The 18,122-nt window shown below is 53.5% G+C and overlaps 1 protein-coding gene across 1 annotated transcript; it reads right to left on the bottom strand.

Moving 5' to 3' along the window:
• Nucleotides 1-3,973: 3,973 nt before the first annotated feature.
• Nucleotides 3,974-12,952, bottom strand: LOC141156489 (DNA repair and recombination protein RAD54-like). The gene is made up of 13 exons (XM_073642687.1): nucleotides 12,799-12,952; nucleotides 12,525-12,716; nucleotides 11,977-12,037; nucleotides 11,749-11,884; nucleotides 11,287-11,356; nucleotides 10,896-11,184; nucleotides 10,654-10,778; nucleotides 10,417-10,567; nucleotides 10,183-10,309; nucleotides 9,968-10,042; nucleotides 5,127-5,257; nucleotides 4,947-5,057; nucleotides 3,974-4,113 (listed from the first exon to the last, which is right to left on the bottom strand). Exons 1-13 carry the CDS (start codon nucleotides 12,799-12,801, stop codon nucleotides 3,986-3,988), a joined length of 1,599 nt encoding a protein of 532 aa, XP_073498788.1. The 5' UTR covers nucleotides 12,802-12,952; the 3' UTR covers nucleotides 3,974-3,985.
• Nucleotides 12,953-18,122: the final 5,170 nt, after the last annotated feature.

The following is an 18,122-nucleotide window of genomic DNA, read 5'->3' as shown; positions in this document are numbered from 1 at the left end:
TGGGGACGGCCAGAGAAAGGACAGAAGGAGAGCTCAGGGTCACGCTCCGGACTCGCTTGGGGGTTGGCTGGATCCAGGACCTGGTGGATGCAGCACGGCTCGGGAGGTCACTTGAAGCTGGAGTGACCGGAACATCAGCAGTGAGTAAATACCCTAAAACTGCACAACCCGACTCTGTCTTCCTTTAACATCTATGCTGCACCACAACAACCCCCATCCTCTGCACCTGACCCCCTGAGGCTATACCCCACCCGTTGGGGGTTATACCATCAAAAGCTGCACCAACACCATCAGCCTCAGCGGACCCTGCTGCAGCGGCGGCCATAGTGACCGCAATACAACGGGTGGCGTAGTCGACAATAAAGAACTTAATAACATCTGTAGGACTGCCACATACAACTGAGTTTGACACCCTGGGCACGGACCGGGTCACAGCCACTCGGAAGACTACAACTCCCATCTGATCCGGCTCCGGATATTCCCCCTAAAGAATATGGCCCAGGGGGCGCGTCACACACACCCCCCCCTCCCAGGTATATAGGGGAGACACGGCGCACACACCCCCCCCTCCCAGGTATATAGGAGAGACACGGCGCACACACCCCCCCCTCCCAGGTATATAGGAGAGACACGGCGCACACACCCCCCCCCTCCCAGGTATATAGGAGAGACACGGCACACAGACACATATACACACACACACACACACACACACACACACACACACACACACACACACACACACACCCCCTCCCAGGTATATAGGGGAGACACGGCCCCCCCCCCCCCCTCCCAGGTATATAGGGGAGACACGGCCCCCCCCCCCCCTCCCAGGTATATAGGGGAGACACGGCCCCCCCCCCTCCCAGGTATATAGGGGAGACACGGCCCCCCCCCCCCCCTCCCAGGTATATAGGGGAGACACGGCACACACACCCCCCCCCCCCTCCCAGGTATATAGGGGAGACACGGGCCCCCCCCCCCCCTCCCAGGTATATAGGGGAGACAGGACTACAGCTCCCCTCCCTCACAGAGTATATAGGAGAGAGACAGCGCCCCACCCCCGGGTATATAGGGGAGACACGGCACACACACCCCCCTCCCAGGTATATAGGGGAGACACAGCACACACACACCCCCCTTCCCGGGTATATAGGGGAGACACGGCACCCCCCCCCCCCTCCCAGGTATATAGGGGAGACACGGCACACACACCCCCCCTTCCCAGGTATATAGGGGAGACACGGCACACACACCCCCCCTTCCCAGGTATAGAGGGGAGACACGGCACACACACCCCCCCTTCCCAGGTATAGAGGGGAGACACCCCCCCCCCCCCCTTCCCAGGTATATAGGAGAGACACGGTACACACACACCCCCCTTCCCGGGTATATAGGAGAGACACGCCCCCCCCCCCCCCCCCCTCCCAGGTATATAGGGGAGACACGGCCCCCCCCCCTTCCCAGGTATATAGGGGAGACACGCACCCCCTCCCAGGTATATAGGGGAGACACGCCCCCCCTCCCAGGTATATAGGGGAGACACGCCCCCCCCTCCCAGGTATATAGGGGAGACACGCCCCCCCCTCCCACGTATATAGGGGAGACACGCCCCCCCCTCCCAGGTATATAGGGGAGACACGGCACACCCCCCCCCCCCCCTCCCAGGTATATAGGGGAGACACGGCACACACCCCCCCCCTCCCAGGTATATAGGGGAGACACGGCACACACCCCCCCCTTCCCATGTATATAGGGGAGACACGGCACACACCCCCCCCTCCCAGGTATATAGGGGAGACACGGCACACACCCCCCCCTTCCCATGTATATAGGGGAGACACGGCACACACCCCCCCCTCCCAGGTATATAGGGGAGACACGGCACACACCCCCCCCTCCCAGGTATATAGGGGAGACACGGCACACACACACACCCCCCTTCCCAGGTATATAGGGGAGACACGGCACACACACCCCCCTTCCCGGGTATATAGGAGACACGGCCCCCCCCCTCCCAGGTATATAGGGGAGACACGGCACACACACACCCCCCTTCCCAGGTATATAGGGGAGACATGGCACACCCCCCCCCTCCCTCCCAGGTATATAGGGGAGACACGGCACACACACACCCCCCTTCCCAGGTATATAGGGGAGACATGGCACACACCCCCCCCCCCCTCCCAGGTATATAGGGGAGACACGGCACACACACACCCCCCTTCCCAGGTATATAGGGGAGACACTGCACACACACACCCCCCTCCCAGGTATATAGGGGAGACACGCCCCCCCCCTCCCAGGTATATAGGGGAGACACGGCACACACACACCCCCCCTCCCAGGTATATAGGGGAGACACGGCACACACACACCCCCCCTCCCAGGTATATAGGGGAGACACGGCACACACACCCCCCCTTCCCAGGTATATAGGGGAGACACGGCACACACACCCCCCCCTCCCAGGTATATAGGGGAGACACGGCACACACACACCCCCCTTCCCAGGTATATAGGGGAGACACGGCACACACACACACCCCTTCCCAGGTATATAGGGGAGACACGGCACACACACACACCCCTTCCCAGGTATATAGGGGAGACACGGCACACACACACACCCCTTCCCAGGTATATAGGGGAGACACGGCACACACACCCCCCCTTCCCAGGTATATAGGGGAGACACGGCACACACACCCCCCTTCCCGGGTATATAGGGGAGACACGGCACACACCCCCCCCTTCCCGGGTATATAGGGGAGACACGGCACACACACACCCCCCTTCCCAGGTATATAGGAGAGACACGGTACACACACACCCCCCTTCCCGGGTATATAGGAGAGACACGGCCCCCCCCCTCCCAGGTATATAGGGGAGACACGGCACACACACACCCCCCTTCCCAGGTATATAGGGGAGACACGGCACACACACACCCCCCTTCCCAGGTATATAGGGGAGACACGCCCCCCCCCCCCCTCCCAGGTATATAGGGGAGACACGGCACACACACACACACCCCCCCTCCCAGGTATATAGGGGAGACACAGCGCACACCCCCCCCCCCTCCCAGGTATATAGGGGAGACACGGCACACACACCCCCCCCCTCCCAGGTATATAGGAGAGACACGGTACACACACACCCCCCTTCCCGGGTATATAGGAGAGACACGGCCCCCCCCCTCCCAGGTATATAGGGGAGACACGGCACACACACCCCCCCTTCCCAGGTATATAGGGGAGACACGGCACACACACCCCCCCCTCCCAGGTATATAGGGGAGACACGGCACACACCCCCTCCTCCCAGGTATATAGGGGAGACACAGCGCACACCCCCCCCCCCCCTCCCAGGTATATAGGGGAGACACGGCACACACACACACACCCCCCTTCCCAGGTATATAGGGGAGACACGGTACACACACACCCCCCTTCCCGGGTATATAGGAGAGACACGGCCCCCCCCCTCCCAGGTATATAGGGGAGACACGGCACACACACCCCCCCCTCCCAGGTATATAGGAGAGACACGGTACACACACACCCCCCTTCCCGGGTATATAGGAGAGACACGGCCCCCCCCCTCCCAGGTATATAGGGGAGACACGGCACACACACCCCCCCCTCCCAGGTATATAGGGGAGACACGGCACACACACACCCCCCTTCCCAGGTATATAGGGGAGACACGGCACACACACACACCCCTTCCCGGGTATATAGGGGAGACACGGCACACACACACCCCCCTTCCCAGGTATATAGGGGAGACACGGCACACACACACCCCCCTTCCCAGGTATATAGGGGAGACACGGCACACACACCCCCCTTCCCAGGTATATAGGAGAGACAGGACTACAGCTCCCCTCCCTCACAGAGTATATAGGAGAGAGACAGCGCCCCACCCCACCCCCGGGTATATAGGGGAGACCCGGCGCCCACCTGCCACTCGTAGCGATTCATTACCTTCTCGCTCTGCAGAGCTGCTCAAACAGGTCCAGCGTCTGCGTGTAGTTGGAGACCAGGACGACTTTGTCGCTGCTTGTGCTGCGAGTCACGGCCAGGATGTAATCCAGCACCAGCATCTTACCTGGAGACAGCGGTGGGAGTCAGTGACTGGAGGACGTCGCCCCCCACCAGCCCAGGCTAAAGCCAATCAGCACCATCACCCCCCCCACCAGCCCGGGCTAAAGCCACCAATCAGCACCATCGCCCCCCACCAGCCCAGGCTAAAGCCAATCAGCACCATCACCCCCCCACCAGCCCAGGCTAAAGCCAATCAGCACCATCGCCCCCCCCACCAGCCCAGGCTAAAGCCAATCAGCACCATCGCCCCCCACCAGCCCGGGCTAAAGCCACCAATCAGCACCATCGCCCCCCACCAGCCCAGGCTAAAGCCACCAATCAGCACCATCGCCCCCCACCAGCCCAGGCTAAAGCCAATCAGCACCATCGCCCCCCCCCCACCAGCCCGGGCTAAAGCCACCAATCAGCACCATCGCCCCCCCCCCCCACCAGCCCGGGCTAAAGCCACCAATCAGCACCATCGCCCCCCCCACCAGCCCGGGCTAAAGCCACCAATCAGCACCATCGCCCCCCCCACCAGCCCGGGCTAAAGCCACCAATCAGCACCATCGCCCCCCCCCACCAGCCCGGGCTAAAGCCACCAATCAGCACCATCGCCCCCCCCACCAGCCCGGGCTAAAGCCACCAATCAGCACCATCGCCCCCCCCCACCAGCCCGGGCTAAAGCCACCAATCAGCACCATCGCCCCCCCCACCAGCCCGGGCTAAAGCCACCAATCAGCACCATCGCCCCCCCCACCAGCCCGGGCTAAAGCCACCAATCAGCACCATCGCCCCCCCCACCAGCCCGGGCTAAAGCCACCAATCAGCACCATCGCCCCCCACCAATCAGCACACCTGATAATTGGGGTTCTGCAGACTTGGTGTTGTACCCCGCAGGGAAAAGTCTGAGTGCCCCCCGGAAGCCATCTGCATCCTCCACACATTTGTCGTGGATCAGGGCAGGATCTGCAGAAGGAAACGCCGCGTTACATTGTGTCGGGGGCGTTAGCTCCGGTCTCCATCACCGCTACTCACGGTTACAAAGCTTCTTCAGCGCGGTGATGGAGGACAGCGAGGAGACGCTCATCCGGCCGGACGTCAGCTCCTCCACGGGTTTCACTTGCTTCAGGAACAGTTTGTACAGCTCAGATTGTAGCGGAGTCAGCCTGCAGAGGGTTAAAACCGTTCAAGAGGTTGTGTGATGAGGTCACGTGTGCCCCGTGGGGGGTACGCAGTCATGTGCCCACTAAGGAATCGGCTCATAACCACAAGTATGCGGCTCGCCTCTGTGCAATCCTGCAACTGCCAGCGTGAAGGGCCCCGAGCGAGAATGGTGTCTGGGCCCCGCTCAGAGGTTCTCCATGCTCCGCAGACCGCACAACACCTCACTGATGCCGCAGCTCTGACGTCACCACGATAAGGCACGAGACCCCCGCAACTTGTGCCGTCTACTCGACTATGGATGCGGAGTTATCAGTAGGGCTGAGGAGTGCGGGAAGAAACCTTTGCAATCACAGGGAGAACCTACAAACTCTGCGGCACGGGCACAGAGGCAGCGCGCGGCAGGGGCACAGAGGCGGCACCGCACTGAAGGAGGAGAAGGATTTTAACATTCCAAGCACAAAATCCCTTTGAAGAGGATCGATCCTCAGGTCCCCCACGATCAGTTCTTGCTCCCCAAGTTTTGGGTCCAGAGATATCAACTTTTAATTGCATGGTAATTTCTATGGTCTTTACAAGGAGGCGTGGCTCACAGGGTAATTTATGCAGAGCAGACTAAGGACACGCCCCCAGAGGATTCCATCAACCACGTCCCCTGGTAAAGTGCATAGAAATGACAAATGCTTACATTGAAATAAACAATATTTCAGTACAATGCTCGGTATCAGGGCAGAAAGCGACAGACCTGGGAAACCTCCAATGTGGCTGAATTACAACAATCCGACAAAGATGAGCGGACAAAACTCCTCCCGAGCGTAAAAGACTCATTGCCGGTTATCACACACGCTTCATTGCTGTTGTTGCCGTCGAGGGCTCGAACACTTATTAGGTTTAGGGGCAATCACTATCGCACAGGGCCCTGTAGGTTTGGATTTCTTTTTCCCTTAATAATAAAGACCTTCATTTATAAACTACATTTTGTGGTTACTTGTGTTATCTTTCTATAATATTTACATTTGATTTGTGATCGGAAACATTTAAGTGACAAACATGCAAAAGAATAAGAAATCGGGAAGGGGGCAAACACTCTCACACCCCTGTATATACCAGGATGGGGCCACCAGGAAGGGGGCAAACACTCTCACACCCCTGTATATACCAGGATGGGGCCACCAGGAAGGGGGCGTACATTCTCACACCCCTGTATATACCAGGATGGGGCCACCAGGAAGGGGGCGTACATTCTCACAGCTCTGTATATACCAGGATGGGGCCACCAGGAAGGGGGCGTACACTCTCACACCCCTGTATATACCAGGATGGGGCCACCAGGAAGGGGGCGTACACTCTCACAGCTCTGTATATACCAGGATGGGGCCACCAGGAAGGGGGCGTACACTCTCACACCCCTGTATATACCAGGATGGGGCCACCAGGAAGGGGGCGTACACTCTCACAGCACTGTATATACCAGGATGGGGCCACCAGGAAGGGGGCAAACACTCTCACACCCCTGTATATACCAGGATGGGGCCACCAGGAAGGGGGCGTACATTCTCACACCCCTGTATATACCAGGATGGGGCCACCAGGAAGGGGGCGTACATTCTCACACCCCTGTATATACCAGGATGGGGCCACCAGGAAGGGGGCGTACATTCTCACACCCCTGTATATACCAGGATGGGGCCACCAGGAAGGGGGCGTACACTCTCACAGCACTGTATATACCAGGATGGGGCCACCAGGAAGGGGGCGTACACACTCACAGCACTGTATATACCAGGATGGGGCCACCAGGAAGGGGGCGTACACTCTCACAGCTCTGTATATACCAGGATGGGGCCACCAGGAAGGGGGCGTACACTCTCACACCCCTGTATATACCAGGATGGGGCCACCAGGAAGGGGGCGTACACTCTCACAGCACTGTATATACCAGGATGGGGCCACCAGGAAGGGGGCAAACACTCTCACAGCTCTGTATATACCATGATGGGGCCACCAGGAAGGGGGCGTACACTCTCACACCCCTGTATATACCAGGATGGGGCCACCAGGAAGGGGGCGTACACTCTCACAGCACTGTATATACCAGGATGGGGCCACCAGGAAGGGGGCGTACACTCTCACAGCTCTGTATATACCAGGATGGGGCCACCAGGAAGGGGGCGTACACTCTCACAGCACTGTACATACCAGGATGGGGCCACCAGGAAGGGGGCGTACACACTCACAGCACTGTATATACCAGGATGGGGCCACCAGGAAGGGGGCGTACACTCTCACAGCACTGTATATACCAGGATGGGGCCACCAGGAAGGGGGCGTACACTCTCACAGCACTGTATATACCAGGATGGGGCCACCAGGAAGGGGGCAAACACTCACAGCACTGTATATACCAGGATGGGGCCACCAGGAAGGGGGCAAACACTCTCACACCCCTGTATATGCCAGGATGGGGCCACCAGGAAGGGGGCGTACACTCTCACAGCACTGTATATACCAGGATGGGGCCACCAGGAAGGGGGCGTACACTCTCACAGCACTGTATATACCAGGATGGGGCCATCAGGAAGGGGGCGTACACACTCACAGCACTGTATATACCAGGATGGGGCGACCAGGAAGGGGGCGTACACTCTCACAGCACTGTATATACCAGGATGGGGCCACCAGGAAGGGGGCGTACTCTCACAGCACTGTATATTTGCACAGCATAGTAATTTTGTATATACCTTTATCCCGTGACCCATCGCTTTCTGTCCTGACCCCAGCACAGCAGGGAGATATTTTGTTTTTTCCATTGAAATAAAGAATTTATGGGGAAATCTCCTGAGTGCGGATGATTATCTTCTACTGACTGCTCGCTCCAGTCCGGCCTGCACCCCCAGCCAACGCCGAGTGCCCACCTAAATCTGTACATAGAAACCACCATGTAATAAAAGGCCGATCTCTCTGGACTCGAAACTCGGGGAGCAAGAACTGATCGCGGGGGACCTGCTGACCGAGCCTCCTCAAAGGGAACCACAAGTCATTTCAGCAAAAACATGGACACATCAGAAAATGAGAGCGCGCCACACGCACACACACACACACACACACACACACACACACACACGCAGGGCTGTGGAGTCGGTATAAAATGGACCAACTCCGACTCCTATAATATATAATAAATCGGGTATAGTAGCTCAATGCAGTTTGTGGGGAATATTTTTCCATAAGAATTTGGGAAAGTTCTGAACTGTCCTATAAATGTCCGTCCTATTCCTGATCTCAGGGTCTGGACTTTACTGAGATGAATCTGTGCTGCAGTAAATTTATGAGCCGTGTATGAGGGGGTCGGGGCCGCGTACGAGGGGGCCGGTGTCCTGAAAATTGAGAAGTCAGAGGTTTGGCTGACCAACTCCACAGCCCTGCACACAAGCACTACCCGCTGTAGTATGGCGGTGTTCACACAGTGCGATTTACTAGGCAGTAACCCAAGAATGGTCAACTTAAAAGTATTTATTGCCCAAATAACTCACACAGTGAAGGCAGCTTTACCCTCCGGATCGCAGCAGAGTTGTCCACAATAGTCCGTGCAAACAAAACACCACTGCCGTGGGTGATTGCACCGCCGTATCACTCCGAGGTGTCAGAAGCTTGGGGGTCTGGGGGCTCTGTGTTCAGGTCACAGAGGCCTCTATACCACAAAGCCTCCTGCTCTGCAACTTGCAAACCAAAGACTGACACACACAAACCTTTGCTGCAGGTTTTTAAATGAGAACTGTGGACATGAGCCACATACAAGACCCAGGCTGGAGGGAGTGGACCGCCCCACTGCCATCCTGTAGTTCACTCCAAGAATAAAAGCCCATGCCGGGTTTTCTTAATCTGACTAGGTCAAATAGCTTGACCAAGTTCAACTTACTTTTATTCTGTAATGCAACCACAGCTGTATGTGATTACAATATGCCTCTATAAGCATCCTGGGGGCTACATACCGTCCCTCGTATTGTCAGGGTAAAAAAGAATATATATTTTCTCTACTTTTATACGCTTTGCTTATGTACTAACCACCATTTTGTGTCCTATAACAATAAGCTTTCCTTGCTACGTGTTACTTAGATCGAAACTTATGCTAAGATGGCGCCGGTATCGGCCAGCATCTGTTTCAGAGAAATGAAACCGGATCATCAACTGACGGTTGCAATATCTGTCCAGAGACTGAGTTAAGGAGACATGGACCAATCAGGAGTGGCCGGATACTAGACATTTATGGCTTACCCCGCCCCGAACAATCCCTTTCCCCTCCCCATTATGTAGTGTATTTAGGTTTGTGCATGCAGAAATAAAAGCGGAACATTGCTGAGATCGTGGCTTGCCAGTAGCCTTCTGAGCTGCTCTGAGTTTGAACCAGCTTGTTGTCTGACTCATTCTTTGAATGGTTGACCCATGCTCATAGCCTTAATTTGGAGTGACTGGAGGACGAGTGGAATGTCACTGCGACCCCGACAGTATATGATCCCCCCCTCACACACAGAACACACCCAATGAACATACAGATCAGACAAGGAAAAACACACAGCATGTGCACAATAATCAGTCCACATCCTACACAAGGCGGCAGTCACATGTGCTGACAATTTCAATGGCTTATCTCATCTCTGGGCAATGGTGCAGCTGCAAATGTCTCCCCTGCCCAACCCAGAGCGCAGAGTACCCACCTGCAGCAAATCACCTGCTCGATCTTTACGGGAAGATATTTGGAGAGGATGTCTGACGTCCTTCTAATGAGACACCTAGAAAAGAAAGCAGAAATATCGAGGCAGGGAAGCACCCGGGGAGAGCGAACGTGCAGTATATGTCCCTGATCTCTGAACAATCAGCACAGAACTTGGTATCGCCTCTCCCCTCCTTGATACAATATGGCGGCACAGACCTGTTCACTAGACTGATAAGCTCCTTCAGCTTCTCCTCTCCTCTCTCACGATCAGCCGGACTGGCGTCTGCATCTCGCCCCTTTAAGATGGGGACTTCAAACCTTTTCTTGAACTCTTGCGCCGTTCCTGTGCGGTGAAAGGGGATGTCCGGTTAATAACAGAAGTTTCTGCGCCATGACGCCACCACTGCGCCATCCAGCAAGAAGCAGAGCGGTTCGCCCACAATCGCTCACCCAGGATGCCAGCACTGACAAAGTGGACCAGGCTGAAGTATTCCAGGAGGTCGTTCTGTATGGGGGTCCCGGAGATGAGCACCCGCCGCAGAGTCTGCAGCCGGCTCAACGCCTGGTACGTTTGGTTCTCAGAGTTCTTTAGTCTGTGACCCTGAAACAAACAAAACAAAAAAAAGTCAGAGGAAGAACAAGGAGACTCACACAACACACTTCTGCCCCCTCAACCCCATCACTCACCTCATCACAAATAATCAGACCCACCGAACCGTGGTGGAGAACATCAGCATGGAGGCGGAACGTCTCATAAGAAATGATGAGGATGGGGGAAGGAACACGCAGCCCCTGCTGCCGCATGAATCCAGCTGAGAGATGGGAGCAGATAGGTAATGGGGGCGAGTGTATGGAGGGCCTCTCCCCCAGCCATATCACCACAATTGGCAGTGGAGTCAGCATACGCGCACTGCAAGTAACCTCCTCACCCAGTTTCTGGTCAATCTCTTTCTTGGAGCCGCCATCAATGGCCAGAGGCTGAATCCGGTTCTGTAGCCATTTGCCCACCTCGTTGTACCAGTTCTTCACCAGGCTGGAGGGGCAGACGACCACAGCCTTGTCAATCTCCGGCTTACAGTCAGGACTCTGCCTGAGGAGGGTCCACATCAGCGTAATACACTGCAGGGTCTTCCCCAGTCCCATCTCGTCCGCCATGATACACCCGTGACTGCCAGGAATCCGCCGTCCAGTCACACAATCCCACAGGAACTTCACCCCCTGCAGACGTGACAGCGACCAAATGATAAACGGCCCACGGAGCAGCACCGAAACCCAGCCGGGCCTCCTCCGCATATCAGCCACAGAGAACGGAGGCCCTACCTCCCGCTGATGAGGACGCAGGACCTTCCCCAGGACCGGATCCACGACAACGTGAACGGGGGCCTTCTCCCTGCAGACCAACGCAGAATTAGAAAGCAATGAAAGCAGTAATAACACATATATATCTGGAGTGCGGTGATGTCACCGCTGTATAATATAACTGATATCTGGAGTGCGGTGATGTCACCACTGTATAATATAACTGATATCTGGAGTGCGGTGATGTCACCGCTGTATAATATAACTGATATCTGGGGAGCGGTGATGTCACTGCTGTATAATATAACTGATATCTGGAGAGCGGTGATGTCACTGCTGTATAATATAACTGATATCTGGAGTGCGGTGATGTCACTGCTGTATAATATAACTGATATCTGGAGTGCGGTGATGTCACTGCTGTATAATATAACTGATATCTGGAGAGTGGTGATGTCACTGCTGTATGATATAAGGACTTACTTCTCTATCTTCAACTGGTCGTGGGCGCTCAGACTCGGGGGTTCGTACAGGATCAGGGCCCCCTCCTCGTCAGGGTCGTGCAGTGGTCTCCGCACTCCGGCTTTCTTGATCCCCAGCGCCCGCAGTCCGATCCCTCCTGCATTGCGGGTAGAATATCAGGATGGTCGGGTGAGGTGGCGCAGCACTGACAGATCCGCGGTGCGGGGAGGCGCTGCTCCCATCACTCACCTTTGTAGTCGGGAATCGGCACTCGGAAGGGTCTTGATAATATGCTGCGTATGAAGGCCTCCTGAGGGGAGGACACAGGAGGTCACATCCGCCCCCGATACCTGCAGATACTGGGGAGGTGGGGGCAACAATGGGGGGGATCCTCAGTGCCCTCTCCCCCGTGGGTGGGGGACCCCACTACGTGCACCCTCCAGGCCTCCCCCGTGGGTGGGGGACCCCACTACGTGCACCCTCCAGGCCTCCCCCGTGGGTGGGGGACCCCACCACGTGCACCCTCCAGGCCTCCCCCGTGGGTGGGGGACCCCACCACGTGCACCCTCCAGGCCTCCCCCGTGGGTGGGGGACCCCACCACGTGCACCCTCCAGGCCTCCCCCGTAGGTGGGGGACCCCACCACATGCACCCTCCAGGCCTCCCCCGTAGGTGGGGGACCCCACCACATGCACCCTCCAGGCCTCCCCCGTGGGCGGGAGACCCCACTATATGCACCCTCCAGGCCTCCCCCGTGGTGGTGACCCCTCTTGCTCGGGTGTAGGGGGCGCAGCTCACATGTTGGCGGCTGTCCACACTGGGCGGCCGGTTGCTCAGCAGCTGCAGGGGCTCGCGGCTCGGGGGGCTCCGGTTCTCCTCATCCTCCGCTCGGAGTCTTTTCGGCGTCTGGTGAAGGCTCTCCGGTCTCCGCGCCTCCTCCCCCGGCGCTCGGCTCCTCTTCTGCAGCTGGCTCGGGGCTAAACTCCTCCTCTGTGAAGGAACATTGCGGCCATTACCGGGGGCGACCACAGTAACCGGGGGGCACAGCGCGGGGCATGCCGGGAGCCCTCACCATGGTGTCCGCCCTCCCACTCCCGCTCCGGGCTCCGGTCCCGTCTCCTCCATCTCCCGGCAGAAGTCAAGCGTCCCGCGCCCGCCGGAAGTAGTCATCCCTCCCCCAATCAGGACGCTACCCACAAACACCTACGCTTCGTCACCATGGAAACTGATCGCTTCTGTGCGGCCCAAGAGGGTTCAGCCTAGAATGTATGGGCTCCTGTCAGGTATATATTATTGGAGGCAGGAGAAAGTATGGGCTCCTGTCAGGTATATATTATTGGAGGCAGCAGAATGTATGGGCTCCTGTCAGGTATATATTATTGGAGGCAGGAGAAAGTATGGGCTCCTGTCAGGTATATATTATTGGAGGCAGGAGAATGTATGGGCTCCTGTCAGGTATATATTATTGGAGGCAGGAGAATGTATGGGCTCCTGTCAGGTATATATTATTGGAGGCAGCAGAATGTATGGGCTCCTGTCAGGTATATATTATTGGAGGCAGGAGAATGTATGGGCTCCTGTCAGGTATATATTATTGGAGGCAGGAGAATGTATGGGCTCCTGTCAGGTATATATTATTGGAGGCAGGAGAATGTATGGGCTCCTGTCAGGTATATATTATTGGAGGCAGGAGAATGTATGGGCTCCTGTCAGGTATATATTATTGGAGGCAGGAGAATGTATGGGCTCCTGTCAGGTATATATTATTGGAGGCAGGAGAATGTATGGGCTCCTGTCAGGTATATATTATTGGAGGCAGCAGAATGTATGGGCTCCTGTCAGGTATATATTATTGGAGGCAGGAGAATGTATGGGCTCCTGTCAGGTATATATTATTGGAGGCAGCAGAATGTATGGTCTCCTGTCAGGTATATATTATTGGAGGCAGCAGAATGTATGCGCTCCTGTCAGGTATATATTATTCGAGGCAGGAGAATGTATGGGCTCCTGTCAGGTATATATTATTGGAGGCAGGAGAATGTATGGGCTCCTGTCAGGTATATATTATTGGAGGCAGGAGAATGTATGGGCTCCTGTCAGATATATATTATTGGAGGTTGGAGAATGTATGGGCTCCTGTCAGGTATATATTATTGGAGGCTGGAGAATGTATGGGCTCCTGTCAGGTATATATTATTGGAGGCAGGAGAATGTATGGGCTCCTGTCAGGTATATATTATTGGAGGCTGGAGAATGTATGGGCTCCTGTCAGGTATATATTATTGGAGGCAGGAGAATGTATGGGCTCCTGTCAGGTATATATTATTGGAGGCAGGAGAATGTATGGGCTCCTGTCAGGTATATATTATTGGAGGCAGGAGAATGTATGGGCTCCTGTCAGGTATATATTATTGGAGGCAGGAGAATGTATGGGCTCCTGTCAGGTATATATTATTGGAGGCAGGAGAATGTATGGGCTCCTGTCAGGTATATATTATTGGAGGCAGGAGAATGTATGGGCTCCTGTCAGGTATATATTATTGGAGGCAGCAGAATGTATGGGCTCCTGTCAGGTATATATTATTGGAGGCAGGAGAATGTATGGGCTCCTGTCAGGTATATATTATTGGAGGCAGGAGAATGTATGGGCTACTGTCAGGTATATATTATTGGAGGCTGGAGAATGTATGGGCTCCTGTCAGGTATATATTATTGGAGGCAGGAGAATGTATGGGCTCCTGTCAGGTATATATTATTGGAGGCAGGAGAATGTATGGGCTCCTGTCAGGTATATATTATTGGAGGCAGGAGAATGTATGGGCTCCTGTCAGGTATATATTATTGGAGGCAGGAGAATGTATGGGCTCCTGTCAGGTATATATTATTGGAGGCTGGAGAATGTATGGGCTCCTGTCAGGTATATATTATTGGAGGCAGGAGAATGTATGGGCTCCTGTCAGGTATATATTATTGGAGGCAGCAGAATGTATGGGCTCCTGTCAGGTATATATTATTGGAGGCAGGAGAATGTATGGACTCCTGTCAGGTATATATTATTGGAGGCTGGAGAATGTATGGGCTCCTGTCAGGTATATATTATTGGAGGCAGGAGAATGTATGGGCTCCTGTCAGGTATATATTATTGGAGGCAGCAGAATGTATGGGCTCCTGTCAGGTATATATTATTGGAGGCTGGAGAATGTATGGGCTCCTGTCAGGTATATATTATTGGAGGCAGGAGAATGTATGGGCTCCTGTCAGGTATATATTATTGGAGGCAGGAGAATGTATGGGCTCCTGTCAGGTATATATTATTGGAGGCAGGAGAATGTATGTGCTCCTGTCAGGTATATATTATTGGAGGCAGGAGAATGTATGGGCTCCTGTCAGGTATATATTATTGGAGGCAGGAGAATGTATGGGCTCCTGTCAGGTATATATTATTGGAGGCAGGAGAATGTATGGGCTCCTGTCAGGTATATATTATTGGAGGCAGGAGAATGTATGGGCTCCTGTCAGGTATATATTATTGGAGGCAGGAGAATGTATGGGCTCCTGTCAGGTATATATTATTGGAGGCAGGAGAATGTATGGGCTCCTGTCAGGTATATATTATTGGAGGCAGGAGAATGTATGGGCTCCTGTCAGGCATATATTATTGGAGGCAGGAGAATGTATGGACTCCTGTCAGGTATATATTATTGGAGGCTGGAGAATGTATGGGCTCCTGTCAGGTATATATTATTGGAGGCAGGAGAATGTATGGGCTCCTGTCAGGTATATATTATTGGAGGCAGCAGAATGTATGGGCTCCTGTCAGGTATATATTATTGGAGGCTGGAGAATGTATGGGCTCCTGTCAGGTATATATTATTGGAGGCAGGAGAATGTATGGGCTCCTGTCAGGTATATATTATTGGAGGCAGGAGAATGTATGGGCTCCTGTCAGGTATATATTATTGGAGGCAGGAGAATGTATGTGCTCCTGTCAGGTATATATTATTGGAGGCAGGAGAATGTATGGGCTCCTGTCAGGTATATATTATTGGAGGCAGGAGAATCTATGGGCTCCTGTCAGGTATATATTATTGGAGGCAGGAGAATGTATGGGCTCCTGTCAGGTATATATTATTGGAGGCAGGAGAATGTATGGACTCCTGTCAGGTATATATTATTGGAGGCAGCAGAATGTATGGGCTCCTGTCAGGTATATATTATTGGAGGCAGGAGAATGTATGGGCTCCTGTCAGGTATATATTATTGGAGGCAGCAGAATGTATGGGCTACTGTCAGGTATATATTATTGGAGGCTGGAGAATGTATGGGCTCCTGTCAGGTATATATTATTGGAGGCAGGAGAATGTATGGGCTCCTGTCAGGTATATATTATTGGGGGCAGGAGAATGTATGGGCTCCTGTCAGGTATATATTATTGGAGGCAGGAGAATGTATGGGCTCCTGTCAGGTATATATTATTGGAGGCAGGAGAATGTATGGGCTCCTGTCAGGTATATATTATTGGAGGCAGGAGAATGTATGGGCTCCTGTCAGGTATATATTATTGGAGGCAGGAGAATGTATGGGCTACTGTCAGGTATATATTATTGGAGGCTGGAGAATGTATGGGCTCCTGTCAGGTATATATTATTGGAGGCAGGAGAATGTATGGGCTCCTGTCAGGTATATATTATTGGAGGCAGGAGAATGTATGGGCTCCTGTCAGGTATATATTATTGGAGGCAGGAGAATGTATGGGCTCCTGTCAGGTATATATTATTGGAGGCAGGAGAATGTATGGGCTCCTGTCAGGTATATATTATTGGAGGCAGGAGAATGTATGGGCTCCTGTCAGGTATATATTATTGGAGGCAGGAGAATGTATGGGCTCCTGTCAGGTATATATTATTGGAGGCAGGAGAATCTATGGGCTCCTGTCAGGTATATATTATTGGAGGCAGGAGAATGTATGGGCTCCTGTCAGGTATATATTATTGGAGGCAGGAGAATGTATGGACTCCTGTCAGGTATATATTATTGGAGGCAGCAGAATGTATGGGCTCCTGTCAGGTATATATTATTGGAGGCAGGAGAATGTATGGGCTCCTGTCAGGTATATATTATTGGAGGCAGCACAATGTATGGGCTACTGTCAGGTATATATTATTGGAGGCTGGAGAATGTATGGGCTCCTGTCAGGTATATATTATTGGAGGCAGGAGAATGTATGGGCTCCTGTCAGGTATATATTATTGGAGGCAGGAGAATGTATGGGCTCCTGTCAGGTATATATTATTGGGGGCAGGAGAATGTATGGGCTCCTGTCAGGTATATATTATTGGAGGCAGGAGAATGTATGGGCTCCTGTCAGGTATATATTATTGGAGGCAGGAGAAAGTATGGGCTCCTGTCAGGTATATATTATTGGAGGCAGGAGAATGTATGGGCTCCTGTCAGGTATATATTATTGGAGGCAGGAGAATGTATGGGCTACTGTCAGGTATATATTATTGGAGGCTGGAGAATGTATGGGCTCCTGTCAGGTATATATTATTGGAGGCAGGAGAATGTATGGGCTCCTGTCAGGTATATATTATTGGAGGCAGGAGAATGTATGGGCTCCTGTCAGGTATATATTATTGGAGGCAGGAGAATGTATGGGCTCCTGTCAGGTATATATTATTGGAGGCAGGAGAATGTATGGGCTCCTGTCAGGTATATATTATTGGAGGCAGGAGAATGTATGGGCTCCTGTCAGGTATATATTATTGGAGGCAGGAGAATGTATGGACTCCTGTCAGGTATATATTATTGGAGGCTGGAGAATGTATGGGCTCCTGTCAGGTATATATTATTGGAGGCAGGAGAATGTATGGGCTCCTGTCAGGTATATATTATTGGAGGCAGCAGAATGTATGGGCTCCTGTCAGGTATATATTATTGGAGGCTGGAGAATGTATGGGCTCCTGTCAGGTATATATTATTGGAGGCAGGAGAATGTATGGGCTCCTGTCAGGTATATATTATTGGAGGCAGGAGAATGTATGGGCTCCTGTCAGGTATATATTATTGGAGGCAGGAGAATGTATGTGCTCCTGTCAGGTATATATTATTGGAGGCAGGAGAATGTATGGGCTCCTGTCAGGTATATATTATTGGAGGCAGGACAATCTATGGGCTCCTGTCAGGTATAGATTATTGGAGGCAGGAGAATGTATGGGCTCCTGTCAGGTATATATTATTGGAGGCTGGAGAATGTATGGGCTCCTGTCAGGTATATATTATTGGAGGCAGGAGAATGTATGGGCTCCTGTCAGGTATATATTATTGGAGGTTGGAGAATGTATGGGCTCCTGTCAGGTATATATTATTGGAGGCAGGAGAATGTATGGGCTCCTG

This window comes from Phyllobates terribilis, unplaced genomic scaffold (genome assembly GCF_046119375.1).
Source record: "Phyllobates terribilis strain yellow unplaced genomic scaffold, ASM4611937v1 Scaffold_8__6_contigs__length_399053987, whole genome shotgun sequence".
Taxonomy (NCBI): Eukaryota; Metazoa; Chordata; class Amphibia; order Anura; family Dendrobatidae; genus Phyllobates; species Phyllobates terribilis.
Note: the sequence above shows the minus strand (reverse complement) of the source record. Positions and strands in the feature narration are given on the sequence as shown.

Excerpts from the sequence above, each read along its gene's own strand:
- LOC141156489 (XM_073642687.1), bottom strand. Across the intron at positions 12,038-12,524 it reads GTGTGGACAGCCGCCAACAT|GAGGCCTTCATACGCAGCAT; the intron begins GTGAGCTGCGCC and ends TCCTCCCCTCAG. Across the intron at positions 10,568-10,653 it reads GTCTGATTATTTGTGATGAG|GGTCACAGACTAAAGAACTC; the intron begins GTGAGTGATGGG and ends TGTTTGTTTCAG.